This window comes from Mustela nivalis (genome assembly GCF_964662115.1).
Source record: "Mustela nivalis genome assembly, chromosome: 9".
Taxonomy (NCBI): Eukaryota; Metazoa; Chordata; class Mammalia; order Carnivora; family Mustelidae; genus Mustela; species Mustela nivalis.
The window spans coordinates 24,598,698-24,614,224 of NC_139028.1; the positions used below are offsets into that span (position 1 = coordinate 24,598,698).

A 15,527-nucleotide genomic window follows, 5' to 3' on the forward strand; every position below is an offset into this window, starting at 1 on the left:
GGAGATTGTAAGGAACTCAGAGATGGAAAACACAGGTGAGCCTGATGGGGCCTGGTGCTGGGAATGGCCAAGCTGCCCTTTCTCTCTCTCTTTCCCTCTCCCCTGGGGGCCCCAGTGTTACCCTTTTCCTCACCTCCAGAAGTCTACTGTGTTCTCTTGATTCCCTCTCTCTCTCTCTCTCTCTTTTTTTTTTTTTTTTCCCAAGATTTAATTTATTTATTTGACAGAGAGAGATCACAAGAGGCAGGCAGAGAGAGAGAGGGGAAGCTGACTCCCTGCTGAGCAGAGAGCCCGATGCGGGGCTCGATCCCAGGACCCTGAGATCATGACCTGAGCTGAAGGCAGAGGCTTAACCCACTGAGCCACCAATGCGGCCTCGACTCCCTCTCTTGAGTCTATTTCTGCACATCTGTGCCCTGCATCCCCTTTGACACCTGCACTCTGGGACCAGCTCCCAGCTCCAGCTCCCCAATGACTCTGTGGTTCCTCGCTAGCCCCGTTCCGAATTCCCAGGACGCATGGCTGATGCCTGCCTGGTTCCAGGGCAGCCTGTTGGGCCGGAGACCCTGCGTAGCCTCTATCTGGGCTCTGAGTAGAGATGGCCACCACATCCCTTTTGTCTTCCAAGCTTTGTTCATGCTGTCTAGTCTGTAAAAGGAGGGGGTGGTCTTAGATTTCAGTCCCTTGTCCGGGGTCTCCCCGGTCCCGATTAACCTGGATGCGCCCGCTGTTTGTCTTCTCCCCAGGAAGCAATGCCTGCGTGTCCAGGCCGTGCAGCCTGCTGTGCCTGCCCAAGGCCAACAATAGTAAAAGCTGCCGGTGTCCGGAGGGCGTGGCCAGCAGCGTCCTCCCATCCGGGGACCTGATGTGTGAGTGCCCTCAAGGCTACCAGCGGGAGAACGACACCTGCCTCAAGGAAGGTGGGTCCCAGTCATCTTTTCTGCCCGCCGGCCTCCCCTACTTCTTCCCTCCCCTCTCCCAGCGCTCTCTGTTCCCCTCTCTGTTCCCCGTGGGTTTGGGTGATTGAAATGCCCTCGGTAAAAATCAAATCTGCTAGATACTTAAAGAGACATCCTGGTCCAGGTTCTGAGGCCTGTGCGCCTCAGTCCTCATCGGGAACAGCCCTGCGTGGTTTGTATAAACACAATAACTGTGCTTTAGGTTTTCCTGTCAGATGACTCAGGCCTTCCTCGATGTCCCCTTTTTGTCTCCTCACCCATGCCTTGTCCTTGCTTCCTGTCAGCTGGGACCAAGCCCGACTTGGAGAAAGGACTGGTGGGACTCTACAAGCTCACCGAGGCTCACATAGCAGTTCTCCCCCGCCCCCCACCCCCACCAGCCCGGAAATGTCTAGAACATTGGGAACGATGTTACAGACTCTGAGGCTTCACCTCACGCTGTGACCAAGCGGCCGTAGCAGCCTCACCCACTCTTCCTTTGAATTTAAATACATGGATTCTAAAATTTTCCCTCAGAACCTGTCTTGATCTTTCTTTCCTGTCTGATTTATGTTCCCAGCCTGGCGTTACTGTGAGTGAGGTGAGCCTCTGGAAGAGGGGCCCTGCCAGGAAGCACCCACATCCCTGCTTTTTTTTTTTTTTTAAATTCTCACAGTTATATTGGCTTTGGAATCACAACCTCCCTCCTCATAGAAGCCTCTTAGACCTGGGGTGGGCACACAAAGGAGCCCTGTGGTCCCTTTTCCTATAAGAAATACACATGGAGAAAGGCTCACCCTTTCTTTCGTAGACACAGGAGAGTCTCTTTCAGGCTCCAGACATCATCTTAAAGCTGTTCACAAAGAAAAAGTGTTAACAATTAAATTAGAGAACAGCTTTTTAATATTTTCTTTTAGAATGCTTTTGGTGACCCAAACAAGAGGCCAACCTTCATGTGTTCTTGTCTTGGTTTACTAAACAGTGCATTTTTTTCCCCTGTGTGTCATGAGTGGAATGAGGTCCTCAGAGAATCATGTATCCTTTGTCATCTACTTGGCTGAACAATGGAATATATATGGATATAATGGTTGTATATACAAAAGTACATATAGGTACAGATCTGTGGAACACGTATGTTTTCATACTGTGTAGATAGAGCCCCTTAAGCAGTTCCTTGTATAATTAGTGTTTTATGACGGCGATGTTTGGTCCAGTCGACCCATTGGACCCAACTGGCACCATTGCCATTATCACCATTATAAACACCCCCAACACCGATCCAGCTGGCCTCTTGTCCTTTAATTATAATTAAGAGAAGATGGGAGAAGGTCTCCGTCGTGTGCTCCCGTGTGCAGGTGTGCTTGGCACCATTTTCCTCTTTACCATGTAAGGCATGGTATTTGAGAAAGAGAAATGGAAACTCAGTGAAAAGTGAACGTCTTGCAGTCTGGCCGTAAGAATAATACGGGTCTCGTTTCCACCCCCACCTACCCCCACTGTCCAGAGAACACCTGTCTCCGGAACCAGTATCGCTGCAGCAATGGGAACTGTATCAACAGCATTTGGTGGTGTGACTTTGACAATGACTGCGGGGACATGAGCGACGAGAGAAACTGCCGTGAGTCTTCCTGGCTCAGCCGGGCTTTCGGGACGGGGCGCACGGACTGTCCTCGGAAGGCTGGCCAGCTGGCTCCGCCTAGGTCGGGGGGCCGGCAGCCTGGGGTGCCCACCAGTGACCGGTGATGCCCTTGCCGGCTGATGGGGCTCAGAGACCAGAGAAGACACATAGATAATAGGTAGTTATTGAAAACCCAGCCCCACCAGTAAGGGAACTGCTTGTTCCAGAGGGTTGACTGGTCAGCATTTCCCAGCTGGAACTGAGCTGACTGCGGAGTTGGGCAGTCTGTGCTCTCGTTGTGGCTTTACCACCGTGACAAAGGTGGTGACCAGGTGACATCCCTTGGTCTGTAAATTCAGCCTTTCCAGAAATGGGAAGCAGATTTCATTCCTGTATGCCATCCAGTCAGCAGCTCTTGGCTGCCTGCCAGTCTCCAGAGAGACGGTTCTCCCTAACTGAGGATGCCTCGTCAGGCCTGAAGTGTGGGGACATTGATCTGTGCACATGGAAACATCATCTCGGGCTGTGTGCTTTCTGAGGGGCGTTACCGAGGCACGGGTTTAAAGACAAATAACTGCTTATAATGATTAGATTTATTTACTGCAAGGTTTTAATTTTTGATAGCTTTGATATTATCTTCCAAGGAGGCGCTTGGCCCTCGGACCGTAAGTAGTACGTTCCTACATTCACTCAGCAAACAGTTGTTGAGGACTCCTTTGGGCTAGGCTCTGTGTGCAGCCTGGGGTACTGGGTGATCAGTCGAACACGGAGTTGACTCCGTAGGGGAGTTGGGAGAGTGGAGACGTGGTTACGGCAGAGCTGCGCCCTGTGCATCTGGGAAGAGCACACAACTCAGACTCGGGTTGGTATTTATGGGGAGCCCTGAAAGGTGGGCAGGGCTGAACCAAGCAGAGGTGGAGGGAGCATGGCGGTTGGCAGGAGAACAGCAGCTCTGAAAGCCCAGAGGTCAGAGCGTGTACGGTGTGGTTAGGAAGCTGGTGTGGCTTATTGTTGACGTGACTATGGAAGCTGTGGGGCAGGGGGCAGATGGGCTAGTGATGGGGCCCAGGGCAGCAAGTGCCTGTGGGCTTTCTTCAGAAGAGCCGTTGGGAACAGCTGAAATAGCATGATAAGATTTTTGTCTTTGGAAAGATAAGCTGTGGGCAGAAGGCACTGGATGGGAGGAAGACCAGAAGCAGGGAAGCCAGAAACCACTGTGAAGGCTTCTCTTGCAAATATTTTCCCATTGGAAAGCCAGAAGCTCATTTACCCTTTTGGGCTTTGAGAAGAGTGGGTGATGCCTGGCTCCGGGGTGGACATACGTCAGTAGCTGTCTGTGGGGTCTGTGCCTGGTTCCCACGCCCTACCTCCACCACCGCCCCCGACCCCACCCAGCCAGAAAGCAAGCTTAGTAGTTGACACCCTAAACTCGCCTGGTCCCAGCAAACCTCTCTGCTGGCCTTGCTGGTACTTGGGACGTTATTTAACTAACACTTTCTTAATCATTTCTCCTTGGTTTCAGTGGAGCAGGGAGATGAGCTCACTACTGAAGGGCAGATCTAGAGAAGCGTTAGACTGTCTCTGTGTTTTCTTCTCTGTCCAAAGGACACTGATACAACCTTCTCGACCTACCAGAGTCTCAGGAGAGGGCGGTATTTGTGGGGGAAGAGCCAAAGCTCCTTAAAAACAATAAATATCAACAACGCTGGACCCAAGCCTGGAAAGGACTTTCTTACATAATGGGGTGGGAGAGGAGATGCTTCTTAGAATTAACACCTCGCTGTGACAATTGTCCAGACGGGATTAGCCTTAGTGGAAGCAGACAGATTTCAACTAGATGACCTTGTGTCCGATCGACGGGGATTCCATGCAGGGGCTTTGGGTTCCACTAGGTGACAAGCTGGGATCTTGTACCAGTTCAGTGTTCTGAGAAAGGGAGTTCCCTCCGTCTTCAGAAGGGATGCCCTCTCCCCGCATCCCCTAGCCCTGGAGCTCAGTGCCGGCCTCACAGGCTTCCGCACACCGTTCACACTCCTCCTCTGAGCCAAGTGTGCAGCTGGCACTGACCTCCTTGTGGTCTGGTGTCAGCGTCCGCTAGGGTCGACCTTCCCCAGGACCATGGACCGTGGAACTTGCTTGCTGCTCTGCTCTCTCTCTGTTCATTTACTTGGCAGGGGGGAGGTGGTGAGGTGGGGTGCAGGGGTCACAACGTGGAGCCTGGGAACCGGAGAGCGGTGCCTGACTGTGCTTGCCTGAGTGGCTCCCTTATCGAGGAGGATGAGAGCTGTGGTTATCCTGACGGTGGAGGTGCCCCGTCCGTGGGCAGGGCTGCAGGGAAGGGACCGGCTGCTGCAGGGCGCCACTGCTGTCTGGGCAGCTAATCGCAGCATCCCCATCAGCCGCAGGGGAGGAGAAAGGGAGTAGCGACTGGGGAGCCAGGGAGGGCTGTTGTCAGCTCATCTCCCTCCCCCGCGCACAGACTCCTGCGCTGGGAACTTGTCAGGCGCTCTGGGTTTTGACGTGAAGCCCCTGCAGCCTTGTCATTTTTGTATTCATCCTCTGCCTCCCACCATGAGCTCAATTACAGAGAAGAAATGGAGCCTCAAATAAGAGCCGCTGGGATGTCTAACTGTATAGCGTTGCCCCTGGCTTTTTATTTCCTGGCACACCACTGCTCCCCCACCCCCGGATCCTGTTCTATCATGTTGTACCTCATGTGTCAGTCGTTCCTGAGCACAGCCTTCCTCCCCAAAGCCTCGCCTCAAGGGTCTTTTGCTGGGTTCTAGGGGTTGGGCTCCCCCCAACTCCAGATGATTTCCGTTTAGAAGAAGAAGGATCTACGTCTCTACCCATTCCGGTGCAGGAAGGCAGAGGAAGGACAAGGAAGAGACATGACACTGGTTTGGAGCTATTCCGTTTTGCAGCCCATGTCATGGCTCTGGTCCCAAACCGATTTGCTTATTTACGTTCATAATACTGCCTCGGCGTAGGTGATCTGTTATCTCTATTTTACAGTAGAGAAAACAGAGGCACACATCGGTTAGGTTACATAAGTTACAGAATTGAGATCCGTATCTAGTCTTTCTGTCATCACAGCACTTGGCCACCTGACCTTCACCTCCTCCTGCTGTGCAGGAAGCAGGCCCAAGGGGGTTCAAGTTAATTGCTTGAGGCAGAGGCAGAGCCAGGATCTGAAACATCCGGTTCTGCCCGACGACAGGGCCCAGGTGGCCTGCAGAATTCTTGCCCGACACTTCCTGTGTCATCAGTATGAGGGGCCCGTGGGACTGGGCTTCTCCGTGGTCGTTGTCTAGACGAAGGTATCTTTGCTGCTGACTTAGAGGCCGTACGAGGTGATCCGGCCCATCAGTCTCTCTCCCAGCCGAGGGCAGTTTCTCACCCTCCCAGCCCGCTGCCCATCTGGAAGCTGTCCTGCCCTTCTCTCCCTTGCTTGTAAATGTCAGGTTCTCACGGGACTGATTTTTTTTTTTGTCTGTTGCTGCAATTCAGATCTGCTTCCTTCTCTGTTTCAGTTCTTTTTCCACGGTGGGGGTATGTGTTGGCCAGGGAATAAATCGTCTCTCACGAGTATGTCGTCTCTTCCCTTGTAGCGACGACCGTCTGTGATCTGGACACCCAGTTCCGCTGCCAGGAGTCTGGGACCTGCATCCCACTCTCCTACAAATGTGACCTTGAGGACGACTGTGGCGACAACAGTGATGAAAGTCACTGTGGTAAGGGGACATGATGTCCAGGAACCCCACTCCTGAGTGGGGCAGCACCCTTGCTCATGGGGCTTTTGTGGGCTGCAGATGGAGGATTTCTGGAAGTGTCTTGGTTTTTCTTTCTTTCTTTCTTCCTTTGAGAGAGAGAATGCACTTGTGTGTGCAGGTAGTAGAGAGAGGGGAGACAGAGGAGTGGGGAGGGGCAGAGGGAGAGAAAGAACACACAAGAATCCTAAGGAGGTTCCTTGCTGAGCACAGAGCCCAAAGCAGGGCTCCATCCCAGGACCCCGATATCATGACCTGAACCAAAACCAATAGTTGGACATTTAACCGACAGCAACCCAGTTGCCCCCATCGGGGTTTCTGATACCCAGCTGTGTGACCACCTCTGTCCCCTTGGTAGGACCAATTCATTCAGAAGATAATGGACCCTACTTTATGGTGCAGAGATGCTGTAAGCACGAATGAGATAGGGAGATTTCTGACTAAATGCAGGCAGTTATTAACAGCTCTGTGCGGCACAGACTTGGCCTACATGTCTGGGTGGCTATGAGATTAGCCTCCTGAAGACACAGATCTATACCTTTGTGAACGTTGTGTTTTTTGTTTTTTAAACCAGTCTAATTCAGTAAACTGTTGGAAGCCAGCAGATGGTACAAATGTTGTTCGAACATCTGTTTTCTGAATGGAAATTTTTATGTTTAGAAAAATAGTGTGTTGGAATTGCCAGGAGTGATGGGGGTTCTCTAGCTCAGCCCTCTTGATTTCCAATTAATTGACTGAGGGGACTTACTCAAGGTGACACTCTTAGTTTGTGTCAGGATATCGACCCGGAGCCTGCGGTTCCCCCCACCCCCTCGCTGCCACACCTGGCCCTGCCCGGTGCGGGAGGCCTGTTGTCAGGATTGGCTCCGGTACCACACTCAGTGTTGCTGGCCGTCCAAGGAGGAAACATCCTGCGGTGCTCATAGCACACCAGACCGAAGGAGTCCTGACTGAGAAGGGGAAGTGAGAACAGGGCCAGACGCCGACCCAGACAGCGTGATGAGTTCGTGGCTCTCCCTGCCCACCCACGAGTCAAGTTGTGCACCTTCCGCACACGTTTAAGGATGGGACCTGCCTTTTCACCAGCAGGTCGTTTGACCCCAGGGACTGAAATGAGGGGGGCAAGGGAAATGCCCTTTGGCTGGCTCTTAGAGGAATTTTGTGTGTATGGGGGTCCCCTCATTTTCCCTCATCTTTGTAAAGATAGAAAGTTCTGGAAGGGAGTCTTTGGGATTCAGTGCTGTTTCCTCTGCATTCCTCCCATTCCTTCCTTAGCGCCTGCACGGGGTTGAAGGGCACAGCTTCATAGGAAGGAGAGTCCAGCATCAGATTCCCTGTTCACAGCCTGTTTGGGCTAATATCTCCCGAATCCACCCCAGGGTCTCAGTCCCAGATATCCTCAGAGGCAGGTCCTCATAAATCTCCAGACTGTTTCCCCACCAATATCTGAATTTCCAACTTCACCATCAACCCGAACGACTCAACTTGGGGAGCCACCCTGGGCTCCAGGCTTGGCTACCCCTTTTACAATTCCATTTGACTGAGATTCCCAGCGTCTAAGAAAGATGTTGCCGGTGTAGCCTGCTTGCAGGTCTCGGACAGGCTGCATGGGTTCATTTGCCTCAAGACCCCACCTTTCTAGAGATAGCCAGCCAGCCAGCGTCCCTGGAGCTCTGCCCGCAGAAGGACCCCAGTTTCCTCTGTGTTGGGAGCTCGGCACTTATCTTCACCTTCCCCGATCAGAGCATCTCAAACTGATCGGCTCCCTTGAAGTTCTCATAACTTCTTTTCTGAAACCACAGATTCTGTCTCTAGAAGCTTCTGTTTCTTGAGAATTGTTGAGGATTCTACTTTCTGGGTAACTGGAGCATTGCCTCCTAACCTTCCCCTTGTAGCGAGCTTAGACAGTATTTGTGAAGTGCCCTGAGGAGCATGGATGATGCTGTTCGTGGCCCGGAGGCAGCCAGTGGCAAGGACGTGAGGGTGTCCGGGACACCTGGGTGGCTCAGTCGCTTCAGCATCTGACACTCTTGATTTCAGTTCAAGCTGTGATCTTGGGGTCCTGGGATCAAGCCCTGCGTCGAGCTCCACGTTCAGCCTGGAGTCTACTTGAGATTTTCCCCTCTCCCTCTTCCTTCACCCCCTCCCTCTGCTTACACTCTCTGGCTCTCACGTAAATAAATAAATAAACTTTAAAAAACGTGAGGGTGTCGGTGTCTCAGCCCACCTGGAGTCTGTCCTCAGTGGGCTGGCGCCCCCGGTTACGACCCATGCTATCTCTGGATAATCAGTGATGGTAGCGTGGATAATGCGTGCATCTCCGGCCCCTAGGGACGCCGACGCCAGAGCTCGGTTTGAGATGGGTTTCTGAGTAAGTGTTGGTTCTCCCAGCTCTGTGTGTGTGCTCCCTCCCGCAGAAATGCACCAGTGCCGGAGCGACGAGTACAGCTGCAGCTCTGGGATGTGCATCCGCTCGTCCTGGGTGTGCGATGGGGACAACGACTGCAGGGACTGGTCCGACGAAGCCAACTGTACCGGTCAGTATTTTTCTGCTCTCCCTTCATAGCACGTGTGTGTGTGTGTGTGTGTGTGTGTGTGTGTGTACGCGCACTGCTTAGCCCGGCAGCCCGATGCAATCGTAGACCCGAGGGTCTAAGAAATAGATCCCTTTAGCCATTTCTTAGCTACCCATTTCAGCTAGCCATCAGCCAGCTGCATGCTTTGCAAACAGCTAGACTGATGAGCTTGTGCTAAAAGGAAAACCAGGGCACCTGGGTGGCTCAGTGGGTTAAAGCCTCTGCCTTTGGCTCAGGTCATGATCCCAGGGTCCCGGGATCGAGCCCTGCATTGGGCTCTATGCTCTACAGAGAGCTTCCACCTCTCTCTTTCTCTGCCCGCCTCTCTGCCTACTTGTGATCTCTGTTTGTCAAATAAATAAATAAAATCTTTAAAAAATAAATAAATAAAAGAAAAACCGACATCCTGCTTCTTCACTGAGAATGTCTTGCTGTGAAAAAAGCATTCATTGAACTAAACAAGTGTCCTGAGTGGTATAGTCGCTTCCCATTCTGGCTCAAGCTTATTGCTTCAGGATCAGTGATACACGGTTTATAGACTGGCGCCTCGCCTGGGGACCACATGTTGATCAGGGGGAACCAGGCCCCCCACGGGACAAAGAGTCTGAGGTGGAATTTGATCCCAGGACCCTGAGATCATGACCTGAGCCGAAGGCAGAGGCTTAACCCACTGAGCCACCCAGGTGCCCCTCGATTGGGCGGTTTACACTACGATTTCTCTGAGTTCATTTTCGTTTTGAGGTGACCTTCTATGACCTTCAGGAGTAAATGGATCTCAAATGCCATATCATCCCATAGGATGATTTGTGATGTTACCGAGTTCTATCCCCTTATGAACTTAACCTAAACTTGCCCCTGTTGTCCTTTCTGGGGCAGTCTCAGTGTCTGCACCTCCGCTTCTTGAAGGACTGCGGGAAAAGGCTTCTCTCCAAATGGCCTGCAGGAGGAGGAAAAGCCAGGGTCCAGAAAGGAACTGCTGTCAGCCCAGGAACCATAGAGTGCTGTTTGGAAGTGTTGGGCCTGGGTGGATAATTGGTTAATAAATTAGAGGAGTGCACTTGGGCATTTCAGTTTAGTAAATTGCAAAATGATTGAACACCTTGTTAGCATAACCACATTAGTCAGTTTTGTGTGTTTCAGCAGCATGTGCTGCTCCTCCGGGATGAATTATCAACTCCTGTCTGTGGGAGGGTTTGTCCGAGATTCCTGATTTTCTCTCCGATTTTTATCCTATTTATTTATTTTTTTGACAGGGCTCTCTGGGGAAAATGTAACGTGCTTGCGCCTCCCCTGTTCCCTTTTTCCAGTGACCGTTCTTCCAGATCTATTAAAGACGATTTTCCTTCCCCATCATCTCAAAATAATTGGCGGTCAGCTGTGAGCTTCTTAGGATATGTGGCGTGTCCCCTCGTTTCCTGGTCTGATCGCCTAAGTCACCTGCAAAGCCAGAGAAGATCAGTCCAGGTCGGCAGACTTCCTGTTGGCCTCCGCTCGCATGCATGGTCTTTGTTCTTCTCTGTCCTGCTTTTGGTTTTCCGGGGACTGAGTTTTCTTTATTCCCTTCTCCCCACCTCCCTGCATGGATTTTGAGCTTAAACATTTGATTTCTGTTCTTTCAGCGGTTACGCTCAAGACACCCCGTGTGTCTTTGTGTGGTAACGTTGCCCTCCCCTAGACCTGCCGGGACTTGAGAACAGACTCCAAAAATACTTGGTATTTTAGCTGTATATTTTAAGAACACTAACATTCATCACTGTTATTCTATCTCATTAACCATTTACCTTTACTTCTTGTACCTGACATCTCCCTCCCGGGTACATCTTTCTCTGTTTCTTGCAACAGGAGTCCACAAATAGTAAGCTCTTTCAAGATTTTGTTTCCATAAACGTGTCTTTATTTCACTCTCAATCCTGAATTCAGATGGATCTGGGTTTCTCGGTTTGTAGTAATTTTCCTTTAAATGTTTTTTTTTTTAAAGATTTTATTTTAAAGATTTTATTTATTGGACAGACACGGATCACAAGTAGGCAGAGAAGCAGGCAGAGAGAAAGAGAGAGAGAGGGAGAGGAGGAAGCAGGCTCCCTGCTGAGCAGAGAGTCCGATGCAGGGCTCCATCCCAGGACCCTGAGATCATGACCGGAGCCGAAGGCAGAGGCTTTAACCCACTGAGCCACCCACGCCCTCCCTTTAAATGTTTTGATGGGATTATTCTATTTCCTTCTGGCCTCTTTTGTGTTGATTTGATTTCTCCCAGCAGGTGATCTTGTTCAATCAGACGTTTTCTCCCCAGGTATCTGTTTGTTTGTTCTTGTTAGGCGTTTTGACTTCCTTAAGCAAAATTATCTTTATTCAGCCTGCTCTTGAGTCTTGTTTTCTTTCTAGAGGCTGAGGATTTGTTTTTCACCAATTCTGGGGAATCACAGGTGGGATCTTTTCAACTCTATTTGCTATTTTCTCTGGTCTCGTCTTCAGTGCTTACTCTCGGGTCTGTCGGGCTGTGTCCTTCTGCCATTCATGCTTCCTGGTTTTGTATTTGCCGCCTTTTCATGACTCTGTGCTACCATCTAAGTTACTTCCTCAGTCTTCTCTTCCAGTTCAACAATTCTCTTTCTAGCTGAGTCTAATGGGCTGTTCCACAAATCCCCTGAGCTATGCTTATTTCCACGACTATATTTTTTGTATCTAGAATTTCCATCTGGTTCTTTTTCATAGTCTGTCTTTTATTTTTCAAGGCCCCTTCTTTATGCTTTATGTTATTCTTTCTGTGTCACTCATCCTTCAGGTTGAATTGATAGTCGCATTTTCTCTCCCCCCGTTCGTTTCTTCCTGGTCCAGCCCTTGGAAATCAATGTGGTAGCGCTTTCGTACCATGTGAATTCATTCATCTCTTCTGCCCCACTTATATTTGGTCAATGCTTCTGATCAAGTTTTCCAGAGGGTCTTGTTGAGTCAAGGAAGATCTGTCCAAGTCAGAGAGTTAGGTGTAGGATAATGGCCTCTATGAGAAATCCGACCCTCTGATTTTATGGTCATTTACCCCACTAGCCCATCCAGGTACAATGATTCCTGCCACATGGAGGATTCTTCTTTTTCTCCCCCCATTCTTTAGTCTGTATTAAAGTTAGTCTCTTCCCTCCTTGTAATTAAAAGAAAAAGGTGGTAATTGAACATGTATTATGGTAATTAAGACACTCCATGTCAGAGAGCTAGTAAGTTACTCAGAAGATGGGGGAAATTCAGAAAAAGAGACTGTGTTAAGAATCCCATTCATAACAGGCCACTTACATGAAATTTTACCAAACTGATTAGTCTTTCAGAACTCAGCTTCAGTGATAGATTTTTGGAGATCTCAGACGTGCCTCCCAGAAGGGTCATTTGGAAACTCCATCAACACTTCGAAATTGTTTTCAATTAAAAAGGAAAGGCATAAGCTGAATAATAACAAGTAGCTCACTAGGGCAGTGAGTTTAGGCGACAGTATATTTTATGAACATGAGCAAGGCTTTGCTGAGGAGTATCTTCAAGGGCTGTCAGACTTGTAAAACCAACAGGTCAGAAGTTTTCCAGGCAGTGGCTGTTACTGGTACAAAAACTCACATACTGTGCAACATACCCTTACTCCTCTTATCAGAGATAGAAGTATATTTTAAAAATATGTTTAGTGGATTCCGAGTGTCAAAGGTTGTAAAATATTGAAACTTCCTCTAGACCTGTTTGCACACTACACCTATAGCCTTGATCTTCAGAGAGATGAGAAGACAGCAGGTAATGGACCACCACTTGTTTGAAAGTGGTTTGAAAAATCACTTTCTTTGCATTTCAGACTGCTGCACAAAATAGCCTCAAATTGTAGAAATTCTAGAGGGCAAAAATGCCCTCTAGAATTTTGCCAATCCTTGAGTAACAATTGCCAACCATCTTGATCAAATTAAATAACTGTAGTATGCACTCAGTAACCCACTTTTGTTGGTTCTGCCTTGTCTGTTGCAAAGACATCCTGTTCGCACAGTTAAGCTAACAGAGAGCCCATCCATCTTGGTTGTATTATTTTATGTCAGTGGTAAACAAGGCCAGACCTGACTTCCATTCAGCTGTGAACAGACACAAATAGCTTTCTGTTTTAGCAGAGGAAGGGGAAACCCGACAGAGAGTAAGTGCTGGTTGGATTTGAGACAGTTACTCTGCGTTCGAACTAGTCTTTAACCAGGGTTTTGAGATGTTTCTTAAGGACTTCCAGGTGGCCTCTGCCCATGTATGCAAACAAGGCTGTCGGTTTGTAACAATGGCACCGTTTCACTTGTGTCTTTTTCTTCTAATGATTGTAGCAGACACCATATGTCGTAGGCTGGGGGAAGTCACTCCTGAGGGTCGAGAGAGTTAGATAAGGCGAGGAGATTCTGGGACCTTCCTGTGTGAGTTTGGATAAGTCTTCTGTGCTCTCTGGATCTGAGGTTTTCCACATTTGAAATTGGGTCATTTATTGAGAATTACAAGATCACAGCCTGTCTGAGCTTACAAGGGTCCTTATAAGGAGGATCTTTGAGGCCCCCAAAGAGTGGCTGGACCAGGTCTAGAGCAGATCTCTGGGGCCCACACCACCTCTCCTTGTCGCACAGAATTTGGATGAGTGAGTGGGTTGATGAGAGAAGATAAAGCTGCAAGACAGAGCTGCCCAGGAGCCACACAGGCTTTGGACTTGGAGGGGGCCAGCGTCCTTATTTAATTATCTTTGCAAATGTCGGCAAGTTTCTTAATCTCTCTAAACCCTATTTCTTAATTTTTTTTTTTTCATTTTTTAAAAAACTGATTTTCTTTATTTGAGAGAGAGTGTGAGAGAGAGCACAAGAGTACGGGGAGAGGCAGAGGGAGAAGCAGATTCCCCACTGAGCAGAAAGCCTCACTCAGGGCTCGATCCCAGGACTCTGAGATCACGCCCTGAGCCCAGGGCAGACGCTTCACCGACCGAGCCACCCCGGCGCCCCTCTAAGGCTGTTTCTTATCTGTGAATGGGGACTAACCCTCACGTCGTAGGTGGTGGCGAACCGTGAATGATTCTTTTAAAACCTGTGTGTCTAGGCTTGTGTAGCTTCACAGACTTACAGAGTCAAGGGATTTCCTTGATCAGGAGGCTGTATCCTACTGCCCTCAAGGCAACCCAGGTGCCTAGCTCCTGGCCAGGGAGGAACTCTGGCACTCCGGGCTGTCCCGCCCGTCTTACCCAGCGCCGTCCCTCTCTGGTCAGCTCCTTGGCAGTTGGTGGGGGAGCGGGGGCGAGGGCGGCATTGACGCTTTCTCTCCTCTCTCTTGTTGACAGCCATCTATCACACCTGTGAGGCCTCCAACTTCCAGTGCCACAACGGACACTGTATCCCCCAGCGGTGGGCGTGTGACGGTGACACGGATTGCCAGGATGGTTCCGATGAGGACCCAGTGAACTGTGGTAAATGCCCACGCTTTGGCCTCTCCCGGGAGCGTCCCTCGTATCTGCCGTCCCGGAAGAGAGGCAACAGATGGGCCAGGGAATGGGGTACTGTTCTCCTGCACCCAGGTCCACACGGACAACCAAACGCGCCTTCACGGCTCTCTGTGGCTCTGCTATAGGGTGTCGAGGGGGTGCGTAGTGTCGTCCTCACCGGCAGGCAGGCTGTTGTGCCTCGCTGCCTTTCCCTAACAACTTTGAAGCAAAGAAACGGAAACCAGTTCATGCACCCAGAGTGCTAAACACCGTCCGCACCTACAGATAGGACCAGGGTTCCGTGGAAATTAACCATCTGTTTCTGTATCAGTCGCATGTGTTATGACTCAGAGTCCTCTGTTACGGTCCTGTGGGAATGTGGCTCACCGCCCCAAAGGCAGGACTCTTTCAGCATAACCGATTTCAGAGAGAACTCTGAGGTGGTCATTTCCCTTCACAAAGTAGCTGCCACACAAACACAATTTGTAAAATTCTGCTTTATGCCAAGTATCTTTAAGGTCCTCTGTCATTACCCTTTTCCTTTAACGTTTGTAGGATGAGAATCCCCGTGTTTCTCCTCTGCTCGCATAGTGCTTCCAACACTTTGTGGCCACCGTGTGTTTTCCACACCACGTAATCCTTCAGCACCAGCTGGGGGTCCTCCAGCTAACGCAGGCCTTACGCCATCTTCCTTGGATGGCGTCTCTCTCACAGGAGGTGGGCACGGTCCCCAGCACTGCCCCCCAACTCACATGCTGGTCACCAGCCTCGAGTTGTCCCCCGTGCCTCTGACTGACCACCTGTACATCCGGGTCCCCTTTCTTGGGTTCAGTGATTTACTAGAATGTCTCAGAGAATGCAGGGAAACACGTCTTCTCGTTTGTTAGAAAAGGATGCAGTAGAGGATAGAATGAACGTTCCAGTGGAGGGGATGGGTAGGGCAAGGTATGGGGAAGCATTGTGGGGCTTCCGTGCCCTCTCCAGACCTGCAGCTCTCCCAGCATCTCTGAGGTCAACAACCCGGAAGCTCTCTGAGCCCCAGGCTTTTAAGATTTTTATAGTGACTTTATCGCCTGGGTCTGGCTGATCATTTCCTCAGTCTCCATCCCTCGCCCCTTCCTGGAGGATCCGGGGTTGGTTTCAAAGTTCCAAGCCTCTAATCATGGCATG

General features: G+C 50.2%; 1 protein-coding gene across 1 annotated transcript in view; it reads left to right on the top strand.

Moving 5' to 3' along the window:
• Positions 1–15,527, top strand: part of SORL1 (sortilin related receptor 1) — a 151,298-nt gene that overhangs the window by 94,374 nt on the left and 41,397 nt on the right. The window contains exons 22-26 of the mRNA XM_082683701.1: positions 747–920; positions 2,443–2,556; positions 6,168–6,290; positions 8,744–8,863; positions 14,217–14,342. Of these exons, the coding sequence (XP_082539827.1) occupies positions 747–920; positions 2,443–2,556; positions 6,168–6,290; positions 8,744–8,863; positions 14,217–14,342 (657 nt within the window). The remainder of the gene's footprint in view (positions 1–746; positions 921–2,442; positions 2,557–6,167; positions 6,291–8,743; positions 8,864–14,216; positions 14,343–15,527) is intronic.